The 17,629-nt window shown below is 50.7% G+C and overlaps 2 protein-coding genes across 2 annotated transcripts; both read right to left on the bottom strand.

Annotated features, from left to right (window-relative positions):
* Positions 1–1,211: 1,211 nt before the first annotated feature.
* On the bottom strand, positions 1,212–5,316 carry CALHM2 (calcium homeostasis modulator family member 2). Its single transcript, XM_082764840.1, has 3 exons — positions 5,158–5,316; positions 2,158–3,138; positions 1,212–2,078 (listed from the first exon to the last, which is right to left on the bottom strand). The coding sequence occupies exons 2-3, from the start codon at positions 2,698–2,700 to the stop codon at positions 1,662–1,664; spliced, it is 960 nt and encodes a 319-aa protein (XP_082620966.1). The 5' UTR covers positions 2,701–3,138; positions 5,158–5,316; the 3' UTR covers positions 1,212–1,661.
* Positions 5,317–8,419: 3,103 nt separating this feature from the next.
* CALHM1 (calcium homeostasis modulator 1) lies at positions 8,420–10,370 on the bottom strand (the record flags this gene model as incomplete). The annotated part of the gene is made up of 2 exons (XM_082765414.1): positions 8,420–8,899; positions 9,822–10,370. The coding sequence occupies 2 exons, from the start codon at positions 10,368–10,370 to the stop codon at positions 8,420–8,422; spliced, it is 1,029 nt and encodes a 342-aa protein (XP_082621540.1).
* Positions 10,371–17,629: the final 7,259 nt, after the last annotated feature.

The raw sequence follows: 17,629 nt of genomic DNA, 5'->3' as shown, positions 1-17,629 counted from the left end.
ATCCAGGAAAAACTAAAACGCGGAGTTTCTATCTAGAAACTAGAAGAGATGTGGATGTTTAATAGAAAAAATACCCAGTTTTTAAGTTCAAAGAGAATATTAAAATATGCCTTTTGTGCCCCTCTGAGGGAAAAAAAAAAATCAGAAGGCAATGAAAAAGAACTAATTTAATAGTTTATTTCAAATCTCTTTGTGCTTAAGCCCCTCTGAGTTCAGTGGGTTTGAGTTGTGTTTTTGAACAGTTCAAGGCTTTTCAGTAAAAGGCACAATGTAAATGGAAGTTGTGTCTATGATGGAACAGTCTGAGTAGAAAAACCAAACTCCTGCCAATTCTTAACCGTTAGGTATATGGGGTGAAAAGGTATAAGGCAGTACCATAAGAATAACCTTTAGGCCAAAGTCAGCACAACATCACAGCAATGGCAGTAATATTATACCTCTTTGGTACCTCTCTCTCAGTACAGTTAAATCCCCAAAAGAGAGTCTGCTGCAGGGACCATTTAAAGTAGTGAAAGGAGTTTTTAAGGAAGTTCAGTGGTGGAAGAGTAGGGAGAAGGCTGTGCCCCCCTATCCCATTCCCACTGTCTCCTGTCACCGTAGGGCTGCAGTGTCAATGCAGCAGGTGAGTTCATGTAATGTATTTTGGCAGGCAAGCTTCTTGCCCCTTTTCCTTGGAAGAAAGATGCTCCATTAGTACAGCTAAGTATAATTACTCAGTGTGCGTGTATGTGTGTATATATAATTATATGTATATAACTAATTCTGGCTGGGGTCTTGCTGCAACTCATCAACACAAACAAGCAGGACTCTCATCCAGTGATGGATGAGCAATGCGATGAGCTGCAGACAGTGCTGTGATTCACTGCGAGTACTGCTCTTCTACCCAGCCAGCTTACCTGAAAGCTATTTTGCTGATGGTGCCATCTTCAGAGTTATAAACTCATGGCTGCGACCCTTTGGGCTCATTAGAGATGGCTAGGCACTTCAGTAAGGACAAAGAGTTTGGTGTCTTACCCATATTTCAGCTTTGTAATTACAGTGACTTTCTGAATACCAGGAACATTGGTGATTCCTCCTGCCTTAGTCTCTTGATTATTTGGTGTGCTGCTGTATTACTGACCCACTCCTTCCCAGCTGTTACTGCATCCCTGCTGCCACAGGTATTTACCCACTGCTTCCCTCTTGTCCTGCTCTGGGAAGTCTGTAAAGCACTCCATGACCTTTCTGTATAACAGGCACTGCAGAATGGCGTAAGAAGGTGGGTGTGTGGGAAGGCTAGGGCTAGCCCTGCTGGGGTTGGGGGTAAGATGGGTGGGACTGCAGTAGTCACAGTTAGAAATGGTCCCACCTCTTGCTCCCTGAGGTTTCTGCTGGTGATTAGGCGGCAGGGCTCACCACCAGCCTGGAGGTAAGGTGTGCATCTGCTGTTTGCTCACCTTGTATCTCTGGGATCATTGGCAAGATGGTTTTCTCCGGGGGAAGGGTTCCTGAGTTCACTGTATTGCTTATCGGCCTCTACCTTGAGGCTGTTGAACCCTTTTTACCTTCTGAGAAAAGTAATCCTGCTGGGAGCAATTATTCCCAGTGAATCCATCAGCTGCACACCGATACTGATAGGCCTCTCAGGCAGTCTGGGGAACTGCTCCCAGTGCCCGTCTGTGTTAAGAAGCCAAAAAGAGCATTTCATGGCCCTCTGGCGTTGGCCCATTCCCTTCCACCCCTTTGGCCCATTTGTGGAGCCGGCTGTAGAGGGGGAAGCCCTTGTTCTCCCGGTAGATGTAGACACCCGTGATGGCGTTCCACTGGGGGCTTGGCTGGACACCTTCCACTGGGAATTCCTGCACCAACTCCTTCTCCTCCTTGTCCAACGCCACAAAACCAAAGAAATGCTTCACGTTGTTGGCTGCCAGGATCCTGGAGTGGACCTCAGCTGTGCGGCGAAAGAGCTTGTCCTCGTTGGCGCGGTACTGGGACCAGTAGGCCTCCTGCCGGTAGCTCAGTGGCGAACAGCAGTGCTTCAGGCACTTGGTGAGGAAAACCAGGACCGCGACGATCCCGATGAGCAGCCAGCCAAAGAGCTGAGAATAGAGAAGCTGTGTTAGGATGTATCAAGGCAGTCTTACCCGCTCCATGCAGCTCTCTCCCCAGCATGCCTACCTGGGACTCGTATCTCAGCCTCCGTGTCACCTCGTCCCTGAACTTGGTGAGGTTCGATGGTATGTCTTTACAGGGGAACCTTGCCAGCATCTCAGCTCCGTACTCAGCCGGGAACTTGTCCAGGGAGGATGGCTTGACGAACTCGCTGAGGGCACAGATGTAAGCCTCCCCCCGCAGCAGCGAGATGACCGACCAGGTGACGGGTGCCACGGCTGCCCGGCCCATGATGGAGCCAAAGAGGAGGAAAGTGGCAGCAGTGGAGAAATTCTTGGTGCCACGCTTGTGGCACTCAGCCACTAGGTTCCAGGTGTGGTTGTTCCAGATGACACCGATGAGGAAGAGGGCCAGAGCTGGGACACCGATGGCAGCCAGCCCGTAGATGTAGTTACGGGCTGGGGAGCAGGGGCAGTTGAAGGCAACGACAGAGAAGAGCTCCTCGCTACCCACTGTGCCCAGGGCCACCAGGCCATTGAAGATCATCACATCTTTGCTCTTGAAGAACAAGGAGAGAAAGCGAAAGTTTTCGGCGACGAGGGCAGCCATCTCGTCCTAGGGCTGGGGACTGAGAGGTGCCTGGAGCAGCAGGGGGTTGTGCTGGCCCTTGTCCCAGCACCAAGGGGCACAACGATGCGGGGTGAAGTGGCCTTGGGCCTGCTGACATGCAAGGGGCCGTTCTGGGAGCACACCACCTTCACTGCTGTTCCTTCCAGCTGGTGCCCCAAGCCCTTGGAGCTGGCTGCTAATATTAGGGATGCTTCAAAATGGGTTGAAGAGGGATTCAGCCTAAGCAAGAAGGGAAAACTCAGACTCTTCAGTTTCCCACTAAATTCTCCAAAAATATTTCTGCAGCAAAGATTAGCAAGGGGACAGTTGTTTCTTCCCCTGTTGTTTGCACGTTTGTTGTCTTTCCTCTGGCTTTAGTCACCTCCCACAGAAGTGATTTACCAGTGGAGTTACCACTGGACGCTCGATCTCCCAAGCCTGCAATGAAGGAGGATGCTGTGTTACTGGGGAAACTGGACTGGAGCACTGGGGCTGGGATGTGGCCCCAGCATTGCTCCTGACTCACGCTTCAGCTCAGGCACACACACACAGCATGCCACTGCTGTGCTCCCATATGAGCACTGTGGGATTTGCCCCCCTCCCCTACAATGTGATGAGTTAGTAGTTAGTAATAGCCTAAGGTACGTCAGGGAGCCAGCAGGAGGTGGGCCTCAGGGTGCTGGTAGTTTGTCTGGCAGGTTTGGGTGCAGGGAGATGGGGTGTGGAGGATGAGGCAGCAGAAGGGGGGGGAGTGGGGAGGAAGCAGCTTGGGATTGAGACCCTGCTTTAGGATGGTGTCTTGCTGCCCTGCATGTGATTTCCCTTGTCCTGCCCATGGTGGCAACCCCAAGATACTGCAGCCCTATTCCCCTAGTGTAAGACTCAAGACCAGGGCAAGGAGGTGCTGAGGGCACTGCTGGTGCCAGCAAAGGACGTTACTTTCTGGGAAAGCAAATCTTATCATGATGATCCAAGATGCAAACATCACATGCAGATAGAGCTTGGCCTACAATTACCTAGGAGTTGTTGCTAGTACTGGGTGTGGTAGGGTGATATTTCCCACAGTTGGCTGACATAACTGTGTGTGCCCTTCTGGCCTACAGGCCCGGCTCAGCCTCTTTCCACCAGCCTACAGTTGTCCCTTGACACCTTGGTGCCAGCAATGCACCGTGCTGTGTGTCTTCCTCCAGCACTTCTCTCAGTACAACACTGGTTATACTGGGTAGGATAGGTGCTGAGTGCGGATCAAGTCTGGGAAAATACATACCCTGATTTTTATTTGAGTTTTTTGGAGGACAGGGAACTAATTGGGGAGTGCATCTGAGCTGTGCAGTGATGCCCCTTCCTCCTGTCCTGTGGTAACCAAGCCTCGCAACCTGTGTTTAATTTCTTGGTTTACTTTGTATCTACGCTGCACCCTTGTGTGGTTTTATCTCAGGAAGCCTCAACTGCCTCGCTTGCTGGGAAAGCACTCACCCCTGTGACGAAACCCTTGGACTTCAGGGGAACTGCTGCCACTGTGGCTTGCGGGATGCAGGAGGGAGCTGGGTGCCTGACTAACATCCTCCAGTGCCAGCATCGGTGCACATCCTTTCAGAGAGCTCCTGGACAGCCCTGACCCCCACACAGCTACCCTGATGCTTGCATCTCCCCCTCAGCATGCACAGGGCAAGGTGGCCCTGAGCCAGCCCCACCTGCAGAGAAAAGGCTATGGGGGCATTGGTGCAGATGAGACAAATGTTTCTACAGCCTCTTTTACAATGCTTGCTCAGGCATTGTGCTTTAAATACATCTTGTGCTCTAGTGCACCTTCTGCCACCCCCCAAAGCCTGTTTTGCTTGGTTCCTCCACAGGGAAGCAAAAGGAAACTGAGCTAGAAATTTAGCCTTGTTTCCCCACTCTGTCTAACCCACGGCAATCCCCTTAAAGCCATGCTATCACCCAGCTCAAGCATAAGCAGCCAGGGCCCTTAATTTCTTCCTGCATCTTCCCAGCTTTCCATATGCAAAACTCCTGCATTAAAGGAGCCAGACCAGCCCAAAACTACAGCCACATGACAGCACATCAGGCCTGCAGCTCTGGCTGCCACGCTTCGTAGCATGCAGCCTTTGCAGCAGGGCACCGAACCTACAAACTTTTACTGGCGCGTAGGGTTCAAAGGCCTATTATGAGGGAGAGCAGCAACTACCACTGATAAACAAGGCCTTGCAACCTCCCTGCCAGAGCCTGGCACCAGGCAAAGCAAAATTAAGAGGAGCTGGCAAAAAATAATTGTTTTTTTTTTTTTGGGGGGTGTGGGGGCTACCTTCCTTTGGTTTTGGCTTAAGCTGCCTGGCTAGGAGAGGGAGGGGTAGGATGGGAAGGGAAGAGATGTTTTCAGCAGATCATTGTTTAGCAATCTGTGTTAGCCTTTCCCTGAAGCATCCATGAAAGCAAGTAAAAAATGAAGTCACTTACTTGGAAAGCTGTTGAAATCAGTTCTGGAGCTTTCTCAGCAACTCGCCTGTTTTTTGCGCGGGCTCCGGGTGCGGGGCTTTCCCAGCAGCGAGGGAGGTTGTGCAGCAGAGGGGGTCCAGCTTTGGCCAGGCTGATGGACAAAGTGAAAGTGGGTAAAAACAGCGCTGGAGTTCGGCAGCTTCCTTTTTCAGTCTGCAACGTGCCCTTGGCTGTCAGCTTTTGGGAGGAGGGCGGGGGTTGTTCTCGGGCCCTGTGCTTGGGTGGGGCGATGAGCAGGCATTTGGCTTCTGCTGGGTGCAAGGCTGAGGATGTGCCTTTAAAACGAAAAAAAAAAGAGGAAAGACCGAGAATGAGTCACTGGAAAAATCACTTCGTCCTTTTCCAGATCTGCCACACAGCTGTGCAGATGCTGGCTGTGCAGGGAACCGGGTCTGCCTGGAGGACAGGAGCGATGGATGCCTTGCTGGAGCATGAAGGGGAAACTCCAAAGCCCCCAGTCTGGGGGCTGGATGCGGCCCCTATGCTCCTCATGGGATGCTGGATGGATCCACTGATACCGAGGGTGGGACTCAAGCTAAGCAGGCAGGGGCAGCACGGGAGAAGAAGCCGTTGGTCCCAGGTGAAGGGACAGGAACTGCTGCTTTCGTGCCCAAGAGCTGGCTGAGCCAGCGGGGAAGATGCCAGTCTGTCTGGGTTTTCGGGAGAAGCAGGAAACCGGCATCACGAGCTCCATCGGGTTTCGTTTCCTTCTGCTAGGGACAGACCCGCTCTCGTGGGGCAAGCAGAGGGGAGTGATGGCTGCCATGCAGTGCCGTGATTTGGGTCTGGGGCAAGCTGTGACGGGATGGGGGGCTGGGTGCAGCCCACAGTTTGGCAAGCACAGCGCATTCCTGCCCCCTCTGCTTTTCCGCTTTCCACTTCCTCTGCAGTCTGATGCCTGGAAGGCAGTGGAGGACGCCACACTTTCTCCTTGCGTCTCTCCCTCCTCTCTGCTGTCTGTCCTCCAGCTCCAGCCTGTCTCGGTGGCCAGAGGCTCTCCCGTTCTCTTTTGCCAGCATCCTTGTCACCATGTCCCCAGGGTTAAGCTCAGCCCTCCCCAGAGGACGTATTTAGCCCAGGAAAACCTTCAGCAACACCCATGTTCCCTCTGCCTAAAGCAAACCTGAGCCAAACCTGATGTCTGCAGTCCAGCTACAATCTTTGCCCTGAGTCCTCTTCCCTACCCCAGACATGGGTTTGGCTCCAGACCTGACCTCTCAACGCTTGCCCAGCCCCAGGAGGATTTTTTGCAGCTCGGTGGTGTTGGGATGTGCTGCACCCTGTGGCAGTCCCACATCTCTGCTTGGGGCCCTGCTGCCAACCAGGCCCTGCACTCTGGGACCACAGCCCAGTTGAGACCACAGCGGCTGTCCTGGGTCCCCCAGTGAGGTGTCTGCTCCCAACAGTGATGAAACACATCCCCCAAATCCAGGGAAGCTGCCAGGACAAAGTGCCAACACAAAGAGGACACGCTGCCTGTGCTGTGGGGACTCTCTGCCAGTCGCTGTGTGGGGCAGGGCTAGAATTTCAAAATCTAGATTAAAACTCCAAAAGCTTCTCTTTGCAAATGCACACGAGTTCCTTGGTATCTCGATGGATCTGCCTTGGAGCCTGCCAGCCCCATATTCTAATCACCACTGTGGTGGGATGTGGAGTGAGCCATTAACAGTGCTGAGCTGCAAATAGTAGGAGTGGAAACCACCTTTATCTTTTAATCTCCTTTGCTTTGTAAATCAGGTTTTGTGCCTATTAATTTCTGGGCAGGTGCCTTAATTAAAGTTTGGGGTGTGAAGATTAATGATAAATCTGTGTCATGCTCCTTTCTCCTGGGAGTCAGCCAGATTCAGCCTGCCCTTGACTATGGGCTCGTTCTTGCTCCCGCAGAGCGGCTCGGAGAATTTCATTGTCATTTTTGTCCTTTGTTCTCCTCTCCCCACAGCCTCTGTGGAGTAGCACACCAGTAATTAAGGTTTATGTGCAAGACAGTCACCTCAGTAACCGGTGAGCCATAATGGGTCGGTTTGAACAAGAACGCAGTAGGAAAAATTTCAAGGGGATGAGCGTTTAGAAAGGGACGCGGCAGGGGTGAAATTCATATTTGCAAAAGGGGTTTTCCTGCTTGCTGCTAACAAAATCAGGGCCATCAGGGAACGTGGAGATTTCCATAGTCACCTTGAGGGCCTGTGCCCCATGATCTCCAGGTTTTAGGGAAATGAGCACCCACACGGTGTTGCACAGGGACGGTGTTGCCTCCCCACAGCCAACACGGCCACCCCAGCTCCACCACAGGCCGCAGCCAGCTTGCTGCCAGCCTCCGCGTGCCACCTCAGGTCCTTGTCATTGTATTCAAATAAAGAAACCCCAACATCTTTTGTAAACAGCCTTTATGACTCCTCATGCCTAAGCGCGGAGCTGGAACGGCAAGCCTGAATTATTTATTTGTTGCTGGCTCCTTAAACAAACATCCGGGCTGTTTGTAATGTCAGGCTGCATGCCGGGGGGAATCCAGGTAAAGCTACAAGGATGGGCTGACCGTCCTGCAGAAAATCCATGGCAGGGGGTCAGCCTGGCACCTACCCTCTGTGCTGCTGAGCGATGGCTGCTCTCCTTGTCTTGGCAGCCCCCTCCTTGAATTGTATCCGTGACACCTGACTGCACCATTCTCATCACGGGTAATGCAGTGTGGGGCGCCCCTTTATTAGTTCACTTTTTGTGTCAAATTTATTTTAAAGTTCCTCATAGTGTGGAAACTGTACGTGTCTGGGGGGGGATAGTAAAATAGAGATGGTAATGGGGAGACTTTTGGGGTTTCATGTCTCACCGTGTGAGGGCCATCCCAGGTTGATTCCCTATGGAGGAATTTTTAATAGTGCCCAAACCCAAGAGTGCTGCCCACCATTGCAAGGAGCTGTCCCTGCTCCAGCTCTGTCACAGGCTTGGAGGTGCACGTGGTAAAAGAAGGGAAGTTTTACACATCTGGCATCATCCACCTCAGCAACTGCCACTACACAAGCCTGTGGCATGGGACACACAATGTCGTATCTACTGGCTCCCCCAGGGCTTCTCCATCACAGCCTCGGGCAGCCCAAAGCTCCTTGCCTCCGTTACCCAGGATGTAGAACTGCATTTGGGGAGCAGATGGGACCACCTGGGTGCCAGCACCGCCCTTTGGGTGCACATCCCCTTGCAGCCCCTCTCCCAAAAGTGTGGCTCATGCCTCCTCTCACACCCGGCTGTAGTAGGCAGCCATTTCCTTCCGAGGTGCTGGGGGCTCTGGAGGGGGCTTCAGGGGGAACTGCCCTTCCCCAGTCCAGCCATTGCCACGGGATGGGGCATCTGGGTGGAGGTGCAATGGGGGCTTACACCTGTGCCAGCTTTTCAGGGCCGTGTTCATGGTACCCTGGTCAGTGATGCCCAAGAGCTTCTCGGAAGCTTCCCCATCATCCGTGGGGTTTTTTTTGGGCAGGTGGCAGTGAGCAGTCTCCATGTCCGTGCTCATGCCCTGGAAGAACTGCTGGATGCAGACCTTGGCAAAGCTCCTGGCGTGCTCGGTGCAGGTCTCGTCGAACAGCTTGCGCTCGATGTCGATGTAGTGGGACCAGTACCTGCTCTTCAGGAAGGCGGCTTGGGTGAAGCAGGGCCGGAGGGATCTGACCAAGAAAGCCAGCGTGGTCATCAGCAGCATGAAGCACCAGCCCAGGGCCTGCAGGGGTGAGGGGTGAGACCGGACCCATCATGGGCAGACCATAAACACCCCCTTTTCCCAAGCTGTTGGACTTCTGTGACATTTGTGCTCACTGGGATCAGTGGTAATGGGATGCCCTGATAGTGGGATGTGACAGGGAGGGACAGAGGAGGGCAGAGACAACCCCAGTCTATGCTCATGAGGTGACCCCACTGAACATCTACCTGGCTGGGGTCTGTCCAGGCAGCACCCCCTGTGATGCAGCTCCCAGAGCTTCCTGGCATCTGGGAATTGGGGTCTGCTCAGGGAAATCTTCCTGTGTCTGGGACAAGACCCTATGACTCCATTTCTGTTCTGAAAATGGGAATAATTTATTCCTATATTCCATAAGGGGGGCAGGAAAAGGAGCTTTTAAGCAGGATGAGTGGTCAGAGTGGGTTGGACCATCCTGTCTCCAACTGTGGCCAGAAGAAGGGCTTGAGAAGAATTAAGCACAGGACAAGGAGTTAGTGGCACTTCTTCATTTGTTGCTGCCTGGTGAGGTTAATAAACACATGCCAGCTGTTTCACAGTAAGCAGCAAGCGGCATAGATGGTTATCAGCCCATCGCTTCCACAAGTTATAACAAGCAGCCAGAGCAGCCACGGGTGACTGGTGGGTTACGAGTGCGGGTGACAGCCATGGAGTAACGACCACGTCAACCCCTTCTGTACTTGCCCTAAACAGCTCTGGCTGCTGTGAGCACCCGTAAGCATGACACAGGGAAGAGGAGGGACCGAATTATCAGTGTGAATGGGGCTGAGTCTGAACAACTCATACCCCCACAAAACTGCCCGTCCCTCCTCCTGCAGCTTTATTTCAACTCCCTCGAGGGAAAAGCTAAGGCTGGCAGTGCCTAACCCTAAGCCACCAGCCAGGGCATGGTCCCAACGCCTCTTACCTGTGAGATGCACCGCAGGTACCTGACAGCCACTTCGTTGGCGACGAGCTCCTGCCCATCGTAGATCTCCTTGCAGGGGATGCGGGCCAAGACCCTCTTCATCTCCTCCTGGGAGAGCACAGGGTGGCTGGCATTGCCCAGGGCCCCCACGGGCAGCGAGGTGCAGAAGGCACATGTGATGCACTTCCCATCCAGCAGCGTCACCGACACCCAGACGGCCGGGGCGATCATGGCTCGCTGCGCCATGGAGCAGAACATGTAGCGCAGCACGGCCCCGTCCTTCCCCCGCCGGCCCCGGGGCCGCCTCCACTCCTCCGCCAGCATGGACACGTTGTTGTTCAGCACGAAGCCCAGCAGGAACAGGATGAGGGGGGGCACCAGGAGGACGCCCAGCCCGTAGGCCAGGTTGTAGCGTGGCAGGCAGGGGCAGTTGAAGTCGAAGGCTGAGTACAGCTGGGCGCTGGCGAGGGCCATGATCCCACAGATGCCGTTCATGAAGGACTCCTGGTTGGACTGGAGGAACTGGAAGATCATCCGAAACTTGTCCATCTTGGAGTGATTCCTTCCCCCACCAGGGTCCAAGCCACGTCTTTGCTTTACTTCATTCTTTCAGTTCCCCTCTGCAAAGACTTGATGCCAGCAAGTCTCCTTGCAGCTCCGTTATTCACCTACATGCTTTGACATCCCCAATATTTAAAGCAGAAAGCTCAACATTTTTTTTTTCCTGCTCATTTTGCTGCTTGCCCAACTTCAGGGCTTGCTTTCTCTTGCTCTTCTTTGTTCCCATGAGGCCTGCCTTGTTTCTGGTTTGCTAAACCTCTCTCTGTTCTTCACATCCTCATTTCTGCTGTCTCCTGGTCACCGGTCTCCTTGGCTGTCGGATGCAGGTGCTGCCAGAGCTGTGCTCTGCCCTGAGCAATCTGTGGCCTGGCAGGAGGAGGAGTTGCTGGCAGGGCTCCGTAATCCTGTTTGCAAATGCAGCGGGGCAGCTGGGTGCTCCTCCCTGCAGCAGGCAGGATGCCCCACCTCTGCTCTGCTGGCACATATGGAAAATGGGGCTCCACAGCTTCCCCCCTCCACGCCTGCATCACCCCAGGAGTTGTCTAATGCAAGTGTCTTCTGTCTGCCAGGCCCTGCTCTGTGCCTGCACTGCTTCACTGGGAAATTGCTTTTGTCTGTTTTTTGTTCTGCAATGGGAAGGGAAGAGAAAAGGAAAGGCAGAGGAAGGAGGAATAAAGCTCTTGGTGCTGTGGGATGCAGTGTGTGTGCTGTCAATGACTCTTAGCAGCTCCCCTCCCTCCTGCGGACCTGCACATTTCAGCCAGACTTGCAATATGACACTTGTAGCTCCTTGGTTGTCACAACCCTCTGCCCTCAGGGCTGGCTAAGGTATCCTTCAAGCCCTGGCTCACATGGTCTGGTGTCAACCAGAGGCACACGGTGTGTTTCCTGGCTCTGGTGCTGCAGAAAAACAAGCAGAGAAAGAAATGAGGGCTGCAGGGACAGGGCACAGAGAATATTCCCAGCTCCACTGGTTGGTGCTGTGACATCCAAACCCAGGATGCCCTTGATTTCTCAGGAAGTGCTCCCTGATTGGCACAGCTCTGAAATTCATTTTTTTCCTCATTATATTTATTATTTACACTAACTTTCAATGAGCATTTCTGAAGGGCTTGAGTGCACTGATGAGATGTGATAGCTGTGGTTGGGTCAGGCTTAGCTCCCACAGCACAACCCAAAAAGAAGTGGATTTTGTTGCTGCTGCTGTCCTGCATCTCTGTTCCCATTTCACAAAGCAGTTTGAAGCTTGAAGCACTAGGCTGTTCTCTCAAGATGGCCAAAAAATGGGGAAATACTCGGACTCTGAGTAGCCATAGAAAAAAAGCCATGCTTTTCCCCACAGCTTTGTAGTGCATCAGTAGCAGAGGTAGGAAGCCAGTCCAGGTGTTTTGACCATTAGTCAGTGCAGTTTCTGATGTCTCCCCTTGCCAGGGATAGGGTAGATGATGCTAAATCCTCCCTGAGAGGCCACCACAGAGGTGAGCACAAAGCATGCTGAAAACACCTGGTCGGTCTTAGCTCTGCCTGCTGTGAAGAGGTTAATTGCATGATCTCATCAAACAGAAAGAGATTTGGCTGTATGAAAATAGATGAGGCTTATTGTATTGCTAGCTAAGAACTCAAGCTGGCTTCTCTGTTCACCTGTCGAGTGGCTTTTTGAAGGGCAGTTCACATCAAAGCCTGCATGAATCAACCTTGTAAAAAGCAGAGAGGTTTTTGATCTCCAGGAAAACTCTGCCTTTCATTAAGGATGAATGAGGGGTCTGAGGCTGCCTGGTGTACAATGATGGCAATCCTCACAGAAGCAAACAAGTCAGTGGGATTCAAAACAGTGTCCGTGAAAGACTGGGAAAGTTGTCCTTGTGTTTCATGGCTGTTTCAACAGCCCTGCTGTTTCATGGGCTCCTGGTAGGTGAGGGACCCTGACAGATGTATCTGTATGCTGGGCATCAGGGCAGCCCTGAGAGATAAAGAGCTGCTGAAGCTTGTGAACGACCCTCTCCCTTTCTCCTTCCTGATATAGCTAACAAATTGCTCCTCACGCCCTTTTTTGCATTTTGTATTTTGCAGCCACTCTGGGGTGATTTAAAACCTGAGAACATGGAAAGCAGCATGCAAAGAGGAGCTACAGACCTCTGGTCCGAGCTGGGTTAGGAAAATAGCTGATTTGACTAGAGTGGAGTGGTGAGTCCAAACCAAATCTCAGGCTGAGATTTGTAGGGTTATGTCTGGCAATAGTAAACCAGAGTTAAAATTCAAAGTGTGATGCTGATTTCAAAGGAAAGCACACACACACACACACACAAACACAAAAAACACCTCCCTGGAGGTAAAGAGCATTTGAAGACCTTTGTGCTAGTCCCAGTGGGTGCTTCGCACATAACTTAGGGTGTTTCTGGGGTGGTCTGGACAAAAGGACCCTGCAACAAGATGGTGTGAGTGAGCTCATTCAGGAAAGGGCATTGTGGAGGCACACAGGATCACTCCTGGAACAGACATCGAGGAGCGGGGATGAAGACAGATTTTGTGGAGAGAGCTTTGTGCTCTCTGAGCTCATCCAGGGCAGCTCAGGGGTCCAGCCAGAGCTGGTTTTGTTGTGAAAATAAGAAAAGCTCTTGATGGGGTTGAGAAATGGGGAATGGAGTGGAGGGAAGTGAGAGCAATGTATCATGGGGTTTGCAGAAAGAAGTTTAATGCACCCAAGCAGCAATATCAGCCAAACTTGTTCCACAGCTGAGACTAAATATGTACAACACACTCTGGATAGAGGCAGATAAGGAAGTGATTGGCCTTAGAAGCTCAGGGGTTACGTTCAAATGGTGTTGAAACTGAGGATGGAAATGGCCAGATAGGTGATGCAAGGATTATCCTAGAATCATAGAATATCCGGAGTTGGAAGGGACCCATAAAGACAGTTAAGTCTAACTCCTGGAACCACACAGGTCTACCCAAAAATTCAGAGCATATGACTAAGTGCACAGTCCAAACACTTCTTAAACTCCGACAGGCTTGGTGCCGTGACTACTTCCCTGGGGAGCCTGTTCCAGTGTGCAACTACCCTCTCAGTGAAGAATCTCTTCCTGATATCCAGCCTGAACCTCCCCTGCCTCAGCTTGACACCATTCCCGTGGGTCCTATCACTGGTGATTAAGGAGAACAGATCGGCGCCTGCCCCTCCACTACCCCTCGTGAGGAAGCTGTAGGCCACGATGAGGTCTCCCCTCAGCCTCCTCTTCTCCAGGCTGAACAGGCCCAGTGCCCTCAGCCGCTCCTCATATGTCTTCCCCTCCAGGCCCTTCACCATCTTTGTAGCCCTCCTCTGGACACTCTTCAACAGTTTAATGTCCTTTTTGTACTGTGGTGCCCAGAACTGCACACAGTGCTCAAGGTGAGGCCACACTAGTGCAGAGCAGAGCGGGACAATCCCTCGCTTGACTGAGTAGTGATGCCATGCTTGATGAACCCCAGGGTACAGTTGGCCAACCTGGCTGCCAGGGCACACTGCTGCAAAATCAGTTGTGCCAGACTAATATGTGGTTGTATCTAAGCTTGGAGACTGCAACCATCTTCAACCTTCCAAATCTAGAGGAACGCTTTGGCTGCAGCCTATAAGTCATGTGTACATAAGCTCCTCCAAGGCAGCCAATCTTCTTCCCATGACCTGCCAGAAAACAGCAATGAAGGCATGTAACCAAATTAAAGCCCAAACTTTAAGCCCCGTCCTGGACCTGAATAGTGAGTGAGGATCTGGCATTTACAGGCTGCGTTGTTTCTATGCAGCCAAAGTAAATACTGCAGTCGGAGGTCATGGCACTAGATTTTGAAAAGTCCTGCATAAAGAAGAGATCTCAGAAAAGCAAATTTAAACAACATTAATGTCAAGAAAAGTCGTTCTGATTGCTATATTCTTTATCTGTCGTGACTAGACATATGAAAATCTATGACGGCAATTTTGCCTTTTAGGTCATTTTCCTTTTTCTTTTATTTATTTCTTTTATTTATGTTTATTTATCTTATTTTAACAGACTCTGTACTAATTTTCCTCACAGAATGACTAGCAGAAATATGACCCTTACATGCCTTTTGCATTTAATTCATTAGGTCAACTCTAACCACTAAGCCCCTTGTCAGGTTATTTCTGTTAGCAATAAGGAGCAATTGAACCTAAAACATTGAAGCCAGGTTGATGAGCCTATTCCACAAGGTCTCATGGCTCCACACATGTGAAGTGAAATCTGCCAGGTGGGGATCATTTGACCTTTGCTATATAGGAAGCATGAGGAGTTATGGGAAGAATTACCACTCCAGGGGAGTTTGAGGTTCAAGTTACTTAGGGTGTATTTCTACTGTCCTGGTGAAATGGACTCAGTGTTCCTGAGTAGGCTGCTTTTTCTTTGTGTCTTCTACCATCTCTGTGAAAAAGTTTTGGAGACTCTATGAGCTAGTGGTGACTACTAGTCAGTGGTGACTACTCAAAACAGGAAAACAGTGGTGGTGCTACTTCCCCATGAAGTTGTTTGGCAGTGACTCAAATTCAGAAGCTGGCAGGTAAGTATTCCTAGGTTCTACGGTGGTTTTGTGTTGGGGAGTTTGAGTACTTAATTCACCTTGTATGTTTTCAGTGAAGTTACTTAGATGGATTCTCAGCTGGTCCCTGGTCCTGGTCCTCAGTCCCGGTCCCCAGTCCTTTCCAGAGACAGAGGTGAGACTGACTGACCTATAGTTTCCCAGGTCCTACTTCCTGCCCTTGTTGAAGACCAGAGTGATATTGGCTATTCTCCAGTCTTCAGGCACCTCACCTGTTCTCCGGGACCTTTCAAAGATTATAGACAGCAGTTCTGCACTTTCCTTCAGCCCACCCCCTAATTCTTACCCACAAGCTTTCCACTTGTCCTTCACCCTCCCCCAGCTGGAGCTGGGTACACTCTAATTGCTCCCTCACATAAAGGGCAATCCCACCCTCTTGCTTCCCCAGGCTGTCTTTCCTAAAGAGGATGTAGCCCAGCATGATAGCGTTCCAGTCATGCAAGCTGTCCCACCACCTCTCAGTGATCGCAACGAGATCGTGGCCCTGCGACCGAACACAGATCTCGAGCTCATCCTGTTTATTTCCCTTGTTCTGTGCATTGATGTACAGGCACTTTAGGGAAGCAGCAGATACAGTTACCCCTGGGGGGATGCAAGAAGAAGATATTGGACATGGGATTAGGAATGCTACCTTCTCTGAGGAACTCTCAGACAATCCTATGGGAGAGATCAGAAGTCTTTCCCTGTCTTCAACAGTGACAGTAATGACTACTTCCCCCAGCCCTTCTCTGTTACCTTTAGCTCCCCTCTCTTCCCCCATCAAACCTAGTTCAAAGCCCTGGTAATCATCCCAGAGAGCTTGCTCCCCAACACGCTTGCACCCCACTTGCCCTGTCCTGGTCCCCAGATTTTTGCACCAGGAACATGATTCCACAGAGCCTTCAAGCCTTTCTGTAGCTTTAAAATGCTGAAATGGTCCCTGGCTTAAGAACTAGTTCCCTACCTGGCACTATGAATTGTTGCTTAGGGCTAAAAGCTGAGGCTCTTGTCTGTTACGTGAACAGCCAGAAAGACTCAGCCTCCCTTCTATGTTGAGTTTGGTGCTGCCTAGCCTTAACATTTTCAGTAGTCAGTAGCATCCCCCAGGCTCTTGTATTTTGAGAGGGATTGCACTCCCCTTACATCATATGGGAATCCCCTTTTTCTGTCTCAAGGATGAATGGTGGAAGGCACTTGTAAATCATTGCAGGTTGTCGTTGTTGTCCATTGCCATGTAAATTAAGGCCATGCAAGTACCTTCTACTGTTTCTTCTTCCCTTTCATTTGTTGTCTGGTTTCTACCAAATATTACGTATTTTGTGAAATGCCTTAAAACAACATTATTTTTTAATTAACAACTTATTTTTTTCTCTCTAGGTCTGCCAGTAGCTGACAGAGTAGAAAGGTGTGCTTCTCTCTCTTTCTTGGATAGAGTTAGAGGCAATGCCTGATATCTGGCCGAGATGGACAAAGGAGAAGGACAAGGACAAAGCCTGGGAGGAAGACTATGAGCCTTCAGCATGAGAGACCCCCAGAGGGACCACTGGGGACTGATACGCATGCACCAGTGGGAGGGTTTGGAATCTGGGAACTAATTATAATAACCCTGCCTTTTCTAGAAGTAGTAATGAATGTGTATTAGCCTAGGAGCATAAAAAGCAGCCACCTGATGTAACGTGTGTGCATGTTGGAGGAGCCCAGACTCCCCGTGCACCCAGCCCTCTTTACTCGCCTTTTATTAACCCCATAAATCTCATAAAGCTAAGTTGACTTGGAATTTATAACAGTATGATGAAAAGTGTTGCACTCCAAGTTGGGAAGGGGAGAGGAAAATGTTCATGTATATGTGAGAATTGTACTCAAACAGCTGATTACACCTTTGCATACACCTTTTAAGGGGAAACTTTAAACCTGAGAAGGAACAGGCAGTTTTCTATGTTTCCTGATATGATATCATGATATATAGATACGATATTAAAGGATGATATCATACCTATAGTCTGCTGCAGGCTGAAAAGTAGCCTGTGCCTCAGGTACCGTTTTATGCCGTTGCTTTTGTTACTACATGCTGGTAAGTCTTCAAAAGGGAAATGAAATTATCCTACCCAGAAGAAACACCGTCCGGAAGACACTTGAGTTGTTAGGGCCTGAATTCTCACTGAAACCAAAGGCAGGGATCTTACTGACCTGAAGAAAGAGGCTTTAATCTATCCTGGCTTGTTTACTCCTGAAGGAGCATGAAAGAAAGACACGTTTGTCTTTGTATGTGAAGAGGAGGTGAAGGTACAGCTAGTGCAAGGAACACACAAATCTGTTGTTGCTCCTGGAACTTGTGCTCCAGCCAGTTTGCGTATGCAGCCACATGTTGCTGCCTTGGTTAAATTCTTCCTCAAGGCAGAATGGTTTTATCACAGCTGTAAGGAGCTGCAAACTCAAAGATGACACAAGTGCTATGCAGAGACCTTGGATAAGAAATGTCCAGAATGGTAACTGAGTCTGGGATATTGGGATCCTCAGAGCTGAGCCTCACTAGTTCAGCTGGGCAATCTTGGTGGATGCCCCAGAGCCCAGCCTTTGGGGTTGGGGTTCTGGAGGAAGATATAGGCACCACAGTCATCCATCTTCTGGGCACTGCTCTGGGTAGAGATAAGGCTTTAGTATCTTTGGGACCAAACCCCCCT

Source organism: Aythya marila, assembly GCF_965140915.1.
Source record: "Aythya marila genome assembly, chromosome: 7".
NCBI classification, from domain to species: Eukaryota; Metazoa; Chordata; class Aves; order Anseriformes; family Anatidae; genus Aythya; species Aythya marila.
This window is presented reverse-complemented; position numbering and strand designations above follow the sequence as displayed.